This window comes from Rattus norvegicus, chromosome 1 (genome assembly GCF_021556685.1).
Source record: "Rattus norvegicus strain SHRSP/BbbUtx chromosome 1, alternate assembly SHRSP_T2T, whole genome shotgun sequence".
Lineage (NCBI taxonomy): Eukaryota > Metazoa > Chordata > Mammalia > Rodentia > Muridae > Rattus > Rattus norvegicus.
Window position 1 is genome coordinate 231,123,131 of NC_141534.1, and position 14,099 is coordinate 231,137,229.

Genomic DNA, 14,099 nt, shown 5'->3' on the forward strand with positions numbered 1-14,099 from the left:
AACTAGGTTTGCTTATTAAGCTCTAGGCCAATGAGAGACTCTGGAGAGATTGCTCAGTGGTTCAGAGATCTTGCTGCCCTTCCTGAGTGTGGGGACTTAATACTCAGCAGCTTCATGATAGTTCATTATCCTCTGCCACTTCAATTCCAGAGCATCCAGTGCCCTCTTTTGACCTCCGGAAGCACAAGGTGCACATAACATAAAAATAAATCATTTTTTTTAAAATTGGGTATTTCTTATTTACATTTCGAGTGCTATTCTCTTTTCCGGTTTCCATGCTAAGAGAAGTGAGCAGTACCCATGGGACAATATCAAAGTTGTCTTCTGTACATGCATGTACTTGAATCTCCTTACAAACATATAGCTAGAATCATAAATACACATATACATGATTTTCTAACCGTGAAAGTTGGTATACTATCAGAAAAATTAGACCTGGGAGTGTCTTTGTATTCCGTAGGGAACAGTCAGCCTTGAATCTGTTTCATAGGCAAATCTTTTCTTCAAATAGTGTCTATTTAAAGCCTATTTCCTAAAAACTAATAAAAAGAGACTTGCTCAAAAAAAAAAAAAGAAATAGGGGGGAGGAGATGGGATAGGAGGGGAAACTGGGAAGGATGATAACATTTGAAATGTAAATAAATAAAATAACCTTTAAAAAAAACCCTCTAAAATATTAACTTCGAGTTATGGTTCAGTTTCTAAGTCTGAACTGTGACCCTGGTTGATCAATCCTGGGGTGAATGCTCAATAAACGATCCTTGTCTGACTGAGATTGGTGTTCGTGTGGTTTGTGAGGTGATTCCTGGACCCCACAAATTAAATACATACTTCTTGTTTTATTATGAGTTCATACGATGGAAAAACATCACAGAGGCTTCTACATCAGAAATACAAATTTGTCTTAGAATGATATGTCATATCTAATTAATCTCTTTCCTTGCCTCAGAAAGAGCCAACATATATCTTATTCTTTACAGTTCATTCTACTGATCCCATTAAGTGGGTGTTTACCTGTCAAAGGATAGATTTCCTAGTACATTTCAGCCAAAAGCATCTTAAACAGTGAGTTTGCAAATTGTGTGTTCCAAATGTTTTAGTACTAAACGCTGGGCTGCAGATACAACAGGTAGGTTAGGTGATTAAACGGTTCCTCAGAATCTACTTAACAAGGAGCAACAGGCTCACAGGTTCCAAGAATTAACACGTGAACAACCTAGAAGGCCCCCATTCTACCCACTACAATGTAGCCCACAAGTATCTCTCCTTTAAGCTTTTAGGTTTTTTCTTCATGATTGTTTCTAGAAACATGAATGGCATGCATAAGACCTGAAAATCTAGCAACCAGCACTAAGAAAGGAGCTTATCTGATCCCCAAGTGCTTAAAAAGTAAAATAAATCACAATATCTTTTCAGACTATCATTCTCTAGTCCATCTTCAATCAAATAATTCTAGTGTTAGATATATGCTATTTAACTTTCATTAGGGGTTGGGGATTTAGCTCAGTGGTAGAGTTCTTGCCTAGGAAGCACAAGGCCCTGGGTTCGGTCCCCAGCTCCGAAAAAAAAAAAAAACTTTCATTCCAGTAACTGACATCACAATTGGCTTAATTGTAGTCTCATGGACATCAGACCAAAAGCAACAATGTCTTTTTGAGTTCACATTTGCTTATATTGCATTGCTTTAGTAAGACTTATGCTAATATATTGATTTTCTTATCCCACAGAAAATATTACTTAAAAACCTGTTCAAATAATTCACAAAGACTGCACAACTGATACAGCTGAACTGCTATCTTCTAGGAACACTCAAATATATTAAAACTGTATTATATTTGATGAACTAAGGTTGAAGGCATATTAAGAGTGTTTTCTCCAATGAGATAAAATTACAAGCTTCACAAAGCATAGAGAGGAACTGTACAGAAGTGAGAGAGTGGAAACAGCATCTCTAGTTGTTTTTGTTCAGTTTTTAATTTCCTTTATTGGACAGTAAGCAATGTGATCTTATTTCTTTTATCTTGTAGGCTATCACTAGTCTTAGACTAGGGTCACTTACATAACCACTATAAAAACAAATAACTTAAAATAGAATTTCCGTTAAAGCTTAAGGGCAAATTATTAGGTAAAAATTGATATCATAAAACCACTAGAGTATTATAATCAAAGAGCGGGGTTTTTTATATAAAAACAAATAACACTAAATAGAGCTCCACATGAATGCCATTTGAGTCTGTATCTAAATTTGGGTGCTTTGTTAGAATATAATAGGAGGCATGGTTCTCTTCATACGATTGTAAGCTATCTTTTTATACACAGCCATAAAAGACTGTAAAGAGAAAATGTTTGTATCCGTCTCCCTGAGCTAATACATTTGAAAGTCAGAGCCAGAAAATCCTAAGAATTCAATAAACTGCCTCCATTTTTATTAATAAACAAAAAACATAAGGTCTTAGAGTTTTGAAAGAAATATTCAGTCCATTGGTCCACTAAAGACATATACTTCTTTTTATACTGTTACCTGCCCCACCATTGTTTCCCAGCAGGGACCTCGGGGTACATCTGCAGGATGAACGAAAAAGGGTGGCCCTGTCGTGTTCCCAGAGAGAGATTCATTGTAAGCCTTAATCATGTTGGCTTCCCACAGGGTAATATTGGCCTTCACAAGCTTCTCCTCTTCAATCTAGAAATAAAAAAAAATAAAAAAAGTGGAAAAGAAAATAACACTGCACCATTTCAGAGGCAATTCTGGTAATCTGCAGACTAGGAAATTGGCACACTGATGGCAAAGACAACCGCGACCCTAGACTTACCTTGTTGTTAATCTCATCCATCAAGGCGAGAATGAATACATACAAGTTGCCTAGAAGAAGAGCAAAAATGCGTCCCAGGAGCCACTTCAGAGCGATGAGAGGATGGTAATCTTCCAGTTCAGCAAATAAGTCAAACAGCGTAGGACAGAACATCCCCAGGAGGGACATAACCATGTTCATCTACAGGGAGACATGGTCGGAAAGATTTTCAGCGAGGTTCCTTTGATACTTTATAAAACTAAAGATTAGGCCGTGCATTCTTAGTATTTGCTCTCAAGTAAACAACAAAGGCAATATCCAATTAATATTTGCAGGCTACATATATGAGTTTGTGTATATGCCCATAATAATGTTTTCTTGGTATAGTTAGCGTGCAAGTTTTATCATTCTGCCCAGAGAACACATTGTTCTATGTGGCTACTGATATACTGATGCATGGAAATTTGGAAATGATAAACTTGACAATGAGGTAAAGAGAAAGCAAAGACTAGAAGCAACTCTTAGAACATGTTCTCTAAATACCTGGCTCAAACTGTCAGCACTAGACATTTTTTTTAATTTTTCCCTGTACACTCCATATTTTGAATGATTAGAATTACCAGAATATATTTAGAATACAGTTGCTATTTTTTCCAAGTTTTTATTAAGAATACCTATTAGGATGATCAAGAGGATACATGACTCAGCATAGAAAATCATCATGAAATATTCCCAACTGAACGTAAAAATTTAGCAGATTCTATGCAACTATAAGTTTGTTTTGGTAGCAGTATGGGGTTATGTTTGAGTCACCATTATAATCTTCATTTGTATCTAGATCTCAGAGTCTCTCCAAAACAGATATTAAGCCAGTTCTTACAAAGACTAATTCTTTTCTGTGTATTGCGATAGGCTAGCCTAGCATTCACTGTGCCCAGGTGACTTCAAACTCACTAAACCTCAGCCTCCTGAGTGATGGGAAGAAATGAATGTCAAGCATTGTTAAGCACTGTTCATCATTTAGTGTGGTTCATTTATACTTAAATGTGACCATCGTGCCATGGGACAAAGCAGACTGAACATTTCACTTACAATCACTATTGATATTATGAAAACAAACTTGGTAAATGCTTTATGCTGGGTTATTTTTTTCCTTTAAGGGAAAAAAATCCCTCTACTTAATAACTCACACTTTACAGGTTTCCACGAACAACCACTGATACTGTTATCTCTAAACGTGTGTGGGGTTCATTTCCACTGTTACCACTTCTTACGTTTCTATATGGTTCTAACGTAGAGGCATTTTAATATTTCAACTATCACTTGCCAGCCAGGACGTTTCTAAGAAACCGTACATTTATGAAGAGTCATCTCAAAATTCTTCCATCTACAGAGCTTTACAAAATTTCCATCTGGAAAACCTAAATACCTCATGGCATAAATCTGTGTGCATGCTTTGAAAAGGCCCAAGTCATTGTGGTACCCAGAAACCTTAATGAAAGTGACCAGGCTCTAGAACAACCCAGGATGGTGGAGTTTCTAATTCTAAATATGAACGCTAATCACCTCTTTCCTACACAGTAATTGGAAAGATGCTCTGTGGGCAAATCTGGCCAAGAGCTAGCCTTCCTCATTTGAATCGCTGAAGGTCAAAGGCTTTGGTACGAAAGAGACAGATATGTCACTAGAACTCATTCGAAAAGCCTGGAAACATAAAATTAGGCAGGCAGTATGATGCTTCCTATGAAATAGGTTTAGAAATGATGACGAAGAGAATCAGAAGCTGACATTTCAGGTACAGAAGTGAGAGCTTTGGAGGAAGTAATGTTGGGTCATAGGAAGAGCCTTAGATTTGAAATCAAACTTCCAGGCTGTCGTTGTGGTTTTCCTAACTTTGACTGCCACATGGTCTCTCCTAAGGTCTAGCCTTCTCTGTAAAATACTCTCTTCTCTCTCTCCGTTCTAACTCCCCATCTTCTCTGACATTGAAAGCCCAACAGCACAACAGAAATGGCAGCCCTACGGTGGAAACTGTTGCATGTGGTGGTTAGCTGGGGAGCAGAATGGAGGAGTAGGCAGAGAGCATCCTTGTCTCACACTCAGCTACAGAGCACAACCCGCAAAACGGCAATTCTCAGTTTCTAAGCACGTCACAAGCATGCAGAGACGAACTTCATTCTTTTCCCACCACCCAAGGGTGTCAGGATCTTGCTGGGCAAATTCCTGGGATCGCTTCACAGCCCAAAAGATGAGGTATCCACTTGCACCAAGTGTTAGGAACACGAAGAAGTTAGCAAGAAACCTCAGGAATCTGATGAGGTGGATGTTCTCCTCCACCTGGGCTGCTCTCTCTTCAATGATGGCTTCCTGCAGCCAGGCAAAGCAGAGTGGAAGAGAGACACAGCCATGAGAAGGATCATTCATTGACAAAAAAAAAAGACACAAAACTGTAAACTAAATCTGACATGTCATAAAGTGGATGAATATAGACAGAAAAAGACAGTGGACTGGTAGAGCTAGAAGGTGGTAAGTTTGGGGCCAGCATCTGCTAAATAACAAGCTTGAGGCTGGCATGGGCTACACAAGACCCTTCTCAAACATCCTAGCATAAAAATAGTAACAAAGGGCAAAAGACAAAAAGGGAGTATACTCATCCAACATAACACTGGAGGAATCTTCATTCTAAATGGCACTCTCCCAGTCCTTTGGGAGGGGGCGTGAATGTAAGGCTTGACTTTAATGAAACAATTTCATATAGCTTATACGGGCCACAGCCTCACTTTGCTTCTGAGCCTGTACTTGAATTCCTGATCCTCTTACTTCTGTCTCCCAAACACGACTGTGCAACCATGTCCTGCTCTCCCAGTATTATTTTTAAAGCCATTTTCTAAGGCCTTAGAGTCAATTTACACACTGAGCCTACATGTTTCTGTAAAGAGCTGGTGAGCACTGTCACGTTATTTGAACTATCTGATTCCAATAACCACTGAGCTATTTTGACCAAATAGCATAATTTTATTACTAAATTTGGAGAGGAAAAGTCCCAGAGACAGAAGGACAGCTGCTAGGGGTCACAGGACATTTCTGTGCCAGTCAGACTCGTGTCCACCTCCTGGTATGCAGCAATGATGAGAGCCTCCGTCTCCTAACTGTCAAGATATTTGATGATTGATGTTGAATGCCTCCAATGTTAGTCTTAGAAGTCAAAATAAGCATTTGGGGCTCTGTGCCTTTACCTTAAAGTTCATCGTGATAGAATTGAATTTGTTGTCAGCTGTTTCAGGGTTACCAATCAGATAGTCCCAGCTACAGAACACCTTCCAGCTGAAGTTGAAAGTGTTGTCATCGCCACCTCCATCATCACCGATGTTTTTGGTCATCCTGTAAAAGCAGGAATTTAATTCGGCAGCCGGAAAGGAGAAAGAAAGGCAGCTTTCACAGGTAAACTGGAAACGTTTCTAGAGAGCAGCCTTAGTTATATGGAAAACAGTCTATTCAAATAAATGGACAATGGGAACACTGATTTTTAAATTTTATGGGTTTCGTATTCCTTAATTTTCCCATTTTGTGGTGATCAAAAGCTACTACACACTGATGATTTAAATACCTATAGGAGCTGGCAGGAGGATGGCAGAATAAATCACTTAAAGAAAGAATGCGGGATTATTTTAAGAGTGATAAAGATTCCTGAATTGTACTCTTCAAAAGAAACTGAGACTGAGAGTGGATTGTAAAAAACAAAATTCAAAAAAAAAAAAGCAAAAAAAAAAAAATCCCGAAAAACAGTGCAGTAAAATGTCACAGGACTGAGGCCAGAATCACTGGCCCTGCCTTTGTGTACTGTCCACTTCCCTTGCTCAGCACCACAACAGTACTTTGTCCTATTTGTCATTAAGTTCCCAGGCAGAGAGCTCCCTAGATTGTTCCTTGTAAAGATATTATACAGTTTTTAAATAAATAGATGTCACCTTGGCACTGGGAAAAGCTTTGCCACTAAACGCATATATCACGAAGAGCTTTTTGTATACTCGCTTGCTACGGGATTGCTTTCCAGTCTGTCCTTGACATTATAAAAGGGCTGACCACGTCAGCCTCACTTTGTAAATACTTGCCATTCATCCTGGATCGTGTTTGTGAGAGGAGAATTTTGCATTTTGAAACTCGTAAGTCTAGATCCAGCTCATAAAGCAGTGACATGAAATGGAACTAGGTGACTTTAGGTCTCTCATACATCACTACCCTTCTGTTCCAAGCACCGTTGAAAGAAGGCCAACTGTGGTTTGGAGAGAAGGAGGAGCTAGTCATGTGCTATGTTAGATCTGCCAGGAGCTTATGTTCCCATAGGCAAGGAACATGAGTCTTTCTCATGTTCTCTCGGAGCCTTTAAAGGCAGTCATAGGGTCTGATGTCATCATTAGAAACAGCAAACATTATCATTTGTGGTGGAAATATGAAAATGTCCTGTAATGTACTTGAGGTTTGATAAACTCATATTTTAAGGAAAATTTAGCACAAGAGCCATATCAAGGCTTTTTAATTCTAAAGGGTCTTAAAAATGGACAAAAATATTATTTACTTATTTACTTAAATTATTATTAGGGGGGAGGGTGAGACAGGATTTTTCTGTGTAGTCTTGGTTGTCTCTGTAGATCAGGCTGGCCTTGCTGACAGATGAATCCTCCTTAGAGATTAGGAGAATAAGAATGGACGTGGAGCAGTAGTTCTCAACCTTCCTAATGCTATGATCCTTTAATATAGCTCCTCATGCTATGCGGACCCAGAACCCAGTTAATTCATAACTATAATCGTGCTACTGCTATGAATTGTGGCATGAATATCTGCTTTCCAATGGTTTTAGGAAACCCCTATGAAAGGGTTGTTACGCCCCCAAGGGGTAATGACCCACAAGATGAGAATCACTTGGTTAGAGATTGGTGTTCAAAACTCTGTTCTGGCCGAGTGAGCTTGGCCTGGTCATAAAGCCACTGAACCTTAAATTTCCATCCATTCTGTGAGAATAACTAATATGTCCTCAGTTCACTTCACAAAACACCCTGGAGGAACAGAGTGGTCTAAGGGACGATGAAGAACACAGGTGGCGACTAGTGGGTGGCAGAGAACTTTTCACCTACAAAAAGACATTGGTTTCAAACAAGTCCTAAGGGCAGATGGACTTCAGTACTCTTTTATTTAATAGTCTGTAAAATGGCATTAGAGTTGCTTTGAGGTGCTTAGGAGGTAAAGGTTTTCTCTGGAGATGGAGCTCAGTAGAGTGCTAGCCTAGCACACATGAGGCTTTGCACCAAATCCTCAGCACAACATAAAGCAGACATGGCGGTACATGCTTGTAACCCTATCACTCTGGAAGAAGTACATTTGAGGCCAGCCTGGTATACATGAGAGCCTATTTTGAATTAATTAATTAATTAATTAATTATTAATAATAAATACAGGAATAACAAAAAACAACAGCTAAAAGTTTTAATGAAGTATGGTAAGTACCTGTTAGGCAAATACTGATAATTATTTGAAATATGAATTATGATTTTGTTAGAGATTCAGAAATATGGATACTGCCAACTTCCCCACTTTAACAATTACTCGTGTTTATGCTTATACCAATTTATGCTATATGGTGGTTTAGGATACATACAAGATAGTTGTGGGATGATGTCATACAGGTGAGGCAGGTACAAGATAGAACGAGGCCTGGACGAGAAGAATGAGAACGTCATTGGACGAGAAGGAAGGATCGGCGGGAGAAAAGTTTGATGGAAGAGGAGGAGACTGGAACGGAAAGGAGGGGAGACTGGAGGAGACTGGGAGAGAAACCGCCAACAGAACATGGGAACATGGAGGCTGACATTGAGGTTCCACTCTGTGTATTTACAGGTTGTTATGAATATTCTTAAGGGATGGATGTGTATAGGGCTTTGTATGTTTAGGTGGGCAATTATATCTTACCAATTGGATCGGAGGTTATTGTGTGCTCTTTCTGGGAGTGTGTGGCAGCAGAGACACTGGGCCACCACGGAGTTGGGATATGTGTTTTTGGCAAGATATCTAGCAGATATCTTGGGGCACTGCAGTGTCAATTCTAGTGGGGGTAAAAGACAGACTCTTTATTATAATTTTACAGCAATAGATAGTATACGTAGATAAAACTTTAACATCATTTACAGCTTACCTAAAACAATGTAAGGTATGGGAGGATGTTTTAGTTTATTCTATGAATGCTATTATTGTCATGATCCCAAACAGAATGAATATAGAATATAGCACTGTCAGGAAGCCTTGTGGTAAGGAAGCCTTGGGAGAGCCTCCGGGGCTAGGGTGGCATTAATAAGCTCCTCATTCAGCACCTTCAATGAATTATTCAGTTCTTTCCTGCAGTTTGACAGATGTGAGCTATGCCAGTCAAACCCAGACATTTTAGCTTATAGAATTGCTTTGCGAAGAACATCTAGATTTAAGAAGAAAATCACTTTTAGTCTGAGATTATTAGCTCTAAATACTGTAGAGAAGCTGATGGTTGCTCATCCACAGTGAGCATTACAACGTTCACCTGTGCTAGTTTGCCTTCAAATTGTATATATTGCATTTATGATCTGGATTTCAGATCTTTGAAGAAGGAGAAGGGAAAATATGATGTAATATTTAGGCAACCAATTACCCATTTGCCAAGAATTCCTATGATATTCAGACCTAAACCAGGAGAGTCCTGACTGGGCTAACAAAGAATTCTACTTTGAATGCTCAAAATAATTTCTTTTTTATTTTATTTTCTAACTTAAATAATTTGAAGTAGATATTTCCTCCTACTTTGTGAGTGATGGTGATTAAGTACAAGCAAGGACAATGTTACGATATACTCTCCTTGATTTTAGTAGTTAGGTCCTGTAGTGGTTTGAATGAGCTTGACCCAGGGAGTGGCACTATTAGGAGAAAGTGTGTCACTTTGGGGTGGGTTTTGAGACCCTCTGCCTCCTTGCCTGAAAGTTAGTCTTCTCCTAACTGCTTTCTAATCAAGATTTAGGACTCTTGACTCCTCCTCTAGCACAAAGTGTGCCTGAACCCTGCCGTGCTTATTGTCATGATGATAATAAACTGAACCTCTGAACCTGGAAGCCAGCCCCAATTAAATGTTGTCTCCTACAAGAGTTGCCTTGGTCATGGTGTCTTTTCTCACCATTGGAGAACCTAAGACAGGTCCTTGTCTATTAGAGTGATGAATCCCATAAATCCACTATTATCCCAATAGTACAGAGGATTCAAGTAGAAGGTAGCAATAGAAAACATGACAAGTGATTTGACATGACACAAACATGCAGATATCTCCTAATCTTCTACCAAATGCTGTTTCCTACATTGGCAGTGGGAGTGAAAGCCATGGATCTGCTGATAGAGCAGGATGCTCAATCACTTCATCATATAACAAGTCACCCAAGCTCCATGACGAAAGGAGGTCCAAAATCAGACTGGCCTGGCTCAAATATGAGTAATTTTGAGAAGAGAAAATAGAGTTAGAACCTAGCCATGATCTTAAATGGTATCTTTAAGAAAACTTGAAAAACCACCATATCTCCTGGAACATTGTTACTATAATGTGAGCTATCAAGGAGCAAGAGTTTACCAAACACTGGAAAAATGATCCATGGACAGTACAACAGACACCAAAGGCCTAGTAACTGCACCCAGAACACATAAAATACTACAATGATAATTTTATGAGGATAATATGATGAAATGCTAATACTCATTAAGTAAATTATATTATCAAAATTACATTTATTTTTTCCGTATTATCACTAAAAACATTTCACATCTATTGTGCTTGCCTTATTCAATACTTTGAATTTAAATAATATTAATTTTAAATTATTTTAATTCACTTGCCAGAATATCATTTTAGTTGTCTATTACTGCAATACCTTTAGTTGTCTATTAAAGCAATTAAATAAATGGCTTTATTGAAGGCCAGGTGCACATGATATGCAAGTACTCTACCACTGATTTTATTTCCAACCTTGCATGCTGCCACTTTCTGACCCTGTGGAGTGCCCTGAAGGCCTGTGTTTGTGTCAAAGACTTGTTTTGAGGACCTAATAGTTTAATATTAGTGTTGATTCATCTCTTAAAACACTTACCATTTTTTAAACACTTACCATTCTCTAAACATGAAATAGTATCAAAATTATACCCAGTTCTCAACATGATTTTGATTGACTCCATAAATAAGATTAAAAACTTACGCTTTGAGGACAACCAGAAAGCTGTATCCAATGCACATAATCCCCACCAGGAAGTAGGAAAGAGGTAGCCGGAAATTCAGCCATCCGATTGTGCGTTTATTGTCGTAATAGCCATAAAAGAGGACAGAGTACTGTGCCAGGCCCTAAAAATCCAACAACAAAACCACTTAGCAGATGTTGTGAAGAGGAATACGAAGGAAAAAAAATGGACTCTAAGAGGCTCTACCCAGCAGATAGCTCAGACAGATACAAACACCCACAGCCAAACAGTGGCTGGAGCTTGGGAATTCTTATGGAAAAATAGAAAGAAGGATTACAGGCCCCAGAAGGGATAGGAACTCCACAGGAAGACCAACAATGTCAAATAACCTGGACCTTTGGGGCTCTCAGAATCTAAACTACCAACCAAAGAACATATACAGGCTGGACCTAGGCCTCTCTGCTCATAAGTAACAATTGTGCAGCTTGACCTTTGTTTGGGTCCTGAACAACTGGAGCAGGAGCTATCCCAAAAGCTGCTGCCTGTATGTGGGACATGTTCTACTAGCTGGACTGCCTTGTCTGGCCTCAGAGGGAGAGGAAGCACTAGCCTCCCAGAGACTTGAAGTGATGGGGGTGGGAGGTATGAGGGAAAACACAAGGGGCCCCCAACCCACTCAGAAGAGGTGGGGATGAGGGAAGGCTTTGAGAGGGAGTGACTGAGAGGGGTGCAGTAAGCAGGATGTAAAGTGAATAAGTTAAAAAAAAACATAAATTAAATTTGAAAAAATAAAAATAAAAGTTTTCTTATAAAAGAAAATAAGAATAATAGAGTGACATTAATTTCAACTGAGGTCACAGACTGACATGAGCCCTATTTTTTTGTTCCATAGAGTTAATCTTTCAGTTGTCATATTGATTGGCATCTTCTTGATTCAGATGAACTTCAGGAACATCTAAATAGATAAAATTTTTAACCATATGTTGGCTGGCTCCAATGTGGAGCTGTTACTGTGAAATGTCCATTGAATTAAAAAATCAAAACAATTGTCATGGAACCATGGAACCACTTAAAGAATTTATGTAACATACATGTAGGGGGACTCTAGAATGTGGCTTCCATTAAATCTTGGTCATTTCCTGTCACTTCAGATATAATAGATCTGGTCCCCTTAACCAAAGAAGTTGTGTCTCTTAGCACAAGTAAGCAAGTGAGATGATACTGGAATCAATGAACATCCCTCAGGCAGAATGGTACCACTCCTTCATAACAGCCATGCTCATCTCTGCAGAACAGCTTTCCCCTAAATTACCTGCCCAGGTAGAGTCATCATCCCTTGAAGTCATCAAATGCCCAACCCTGCACACAGAATGCTGAGGTATTCTGATGCTACTTTCTCTACTATCGTCTTTCTCGTTTCCATCTTCAATCTTGAAGCATTCTTTCCATAACATATCGCACATCCACTCACCGGCTCGAGCCTCACTTCTCTTTGAGAATCAGTAACTGTCTCGCTTTGTGAAATAATTGGACAGTTTGGAGGTAATTGTTTTGAAATCAGATGAGTTACTTTTGAAACTCTTACTAAAGCCAGTTGGCTGTCATAGATGTCATTTATATCAACTGAACTGGTAGGACTCTAAGACCTACCAGTGTATGAGGAGAAAATGAAGGTACAGCAACATAGAGAGAAAGGGGATAAAGAGTCCTGGCTAATAAGTTCTAGAAGGAGAATGAAGAGAAGGAATTAAGAAATTTGACTTAAACAAAGATGATGGTTAGACCAAACATGATGCTAAAAAGATCTGAAAACTACTTTTTTCAACTTTTGGTTTTAGTACCAGAAGAACCAGGAGAAAATGGAATGGTTACATGCATAGACACACACAAATGCACACACATGCACACACCACAGTCACACATCTTAAATGAGTTTGGGGATTTAACAAGGGCAAGATGAGATGTAAGGGCCATAGGCAAATAACCATCTACTAAGACCCTCCTTACTATGTAGGTCTGTGCCTTCAATTCTTTATCTTAAGACATGAAGCCCGGGGCTGGAGAAATGGCTCAGTGATTAAGAGCACCAACTGCTCTTCCAGAAGTCCTGAGTTTCCCAGCAACCACATGGTGGCTCACAGCCATCTGTAATGGGATATGATGTACTCTTCTGGTGTGTCTGAAGACAGTAACAGTGTACTCATATGAATAAAATAAATCTTTAAAAACAAAAAAAAAGGAACCCCTTCTGTGATGGTTAAGCCTGTGAATGAGTGAGTGGATGCCGGAAATCCGATGTTAAACAGTTTCCGATGTGTCATTGGACCTGTTTCTGATGAGTGTAGAAAAAGCAAATTACTGTTCCCAGCATCAGAACACCACATTCAATAAGACCAAGTAGAAAAATGGACAGAGGGGAAGTGTTCACCCCTGCCTTTCTTGTCGCAATGCTTGTGCTGGGGCCCATCTTCTCATCACCTCCTGCCCCCTCAGACTGCAGCTCATATAGTGAGTTTCCAGGTGCTCATGGTACTTGGACTTAATCTACAGGCTTCAGAGGTCTCTGGCTTATAGATGGAAGATCTACATGGGATGTCTCAGCCTTGATAATTGTGGGTTAATTTTGTAAAATTCATATAGATTATATGAATATATTATAAATAATGTTCTGTAGGTTTTATTAATTTTAATTATGTGTAATATATAAAGACATATATAAAATGTAAATGTAAACTATATTTCCACATATTTTGGTCATAGGTAATTTACCTGGAAAACTCTGATCAATTCAACCTAACAGAATATTTGGAGTTAAACAATTCACATAAACGTCTTTTAGGGAGTAAGGGGGCTAATCTTATGACCAATAAGAAACCAGATAGGGTGAATGGGCAAAATGCCATAGATGCAGAAATCTTCATCCCGGGAGACTTTGTCCTGGTGAGAGTTTCTGGCTCCCTTTTGCATGCCACGTTGTTTTACATTCAAGAAGTCTCCTCTTGCCTGTCCTGAGCCCCTGTGCTGGTTCCTTTGTATCAGGACAATGAGAACGGAATCTGATAAGACCAGACACTT

General features: G+C 39.1%; 1 protein-coding gene across 3 annotated transcripts in view; it reads right to left on the reverse strand.

Annotated features, from left to right (window-relative positions):
- The window catches only part of Tmc1 (transmembrane channel-like 1), a 183,652-nt gene that overhangs the window by 47,393 nt on the left and 122,160 nt on the right, over positions 1–14,099 (reverse strand). For all 3 annotated transcript variants that reach the window (XM_087574986.1, NM_001441500.1, NM_001441501.1), the window contains 5 exon segments: positions 11,045–11,187; positions 6,029–6,173; positions 4,965–5,159; positions 2,814–2,993; positions 2,522–2,683 (listed from right to left, as the gene is read on the reverse strand). In XM_087574986.1, coding sequence (XP_087431112.1) covers positions 2,522–2,683; positions 2,814–2,993; positions 4,965–5,159; positions 6,029–6,173; positions 11,045–11,187 — 825 coding nt within the window.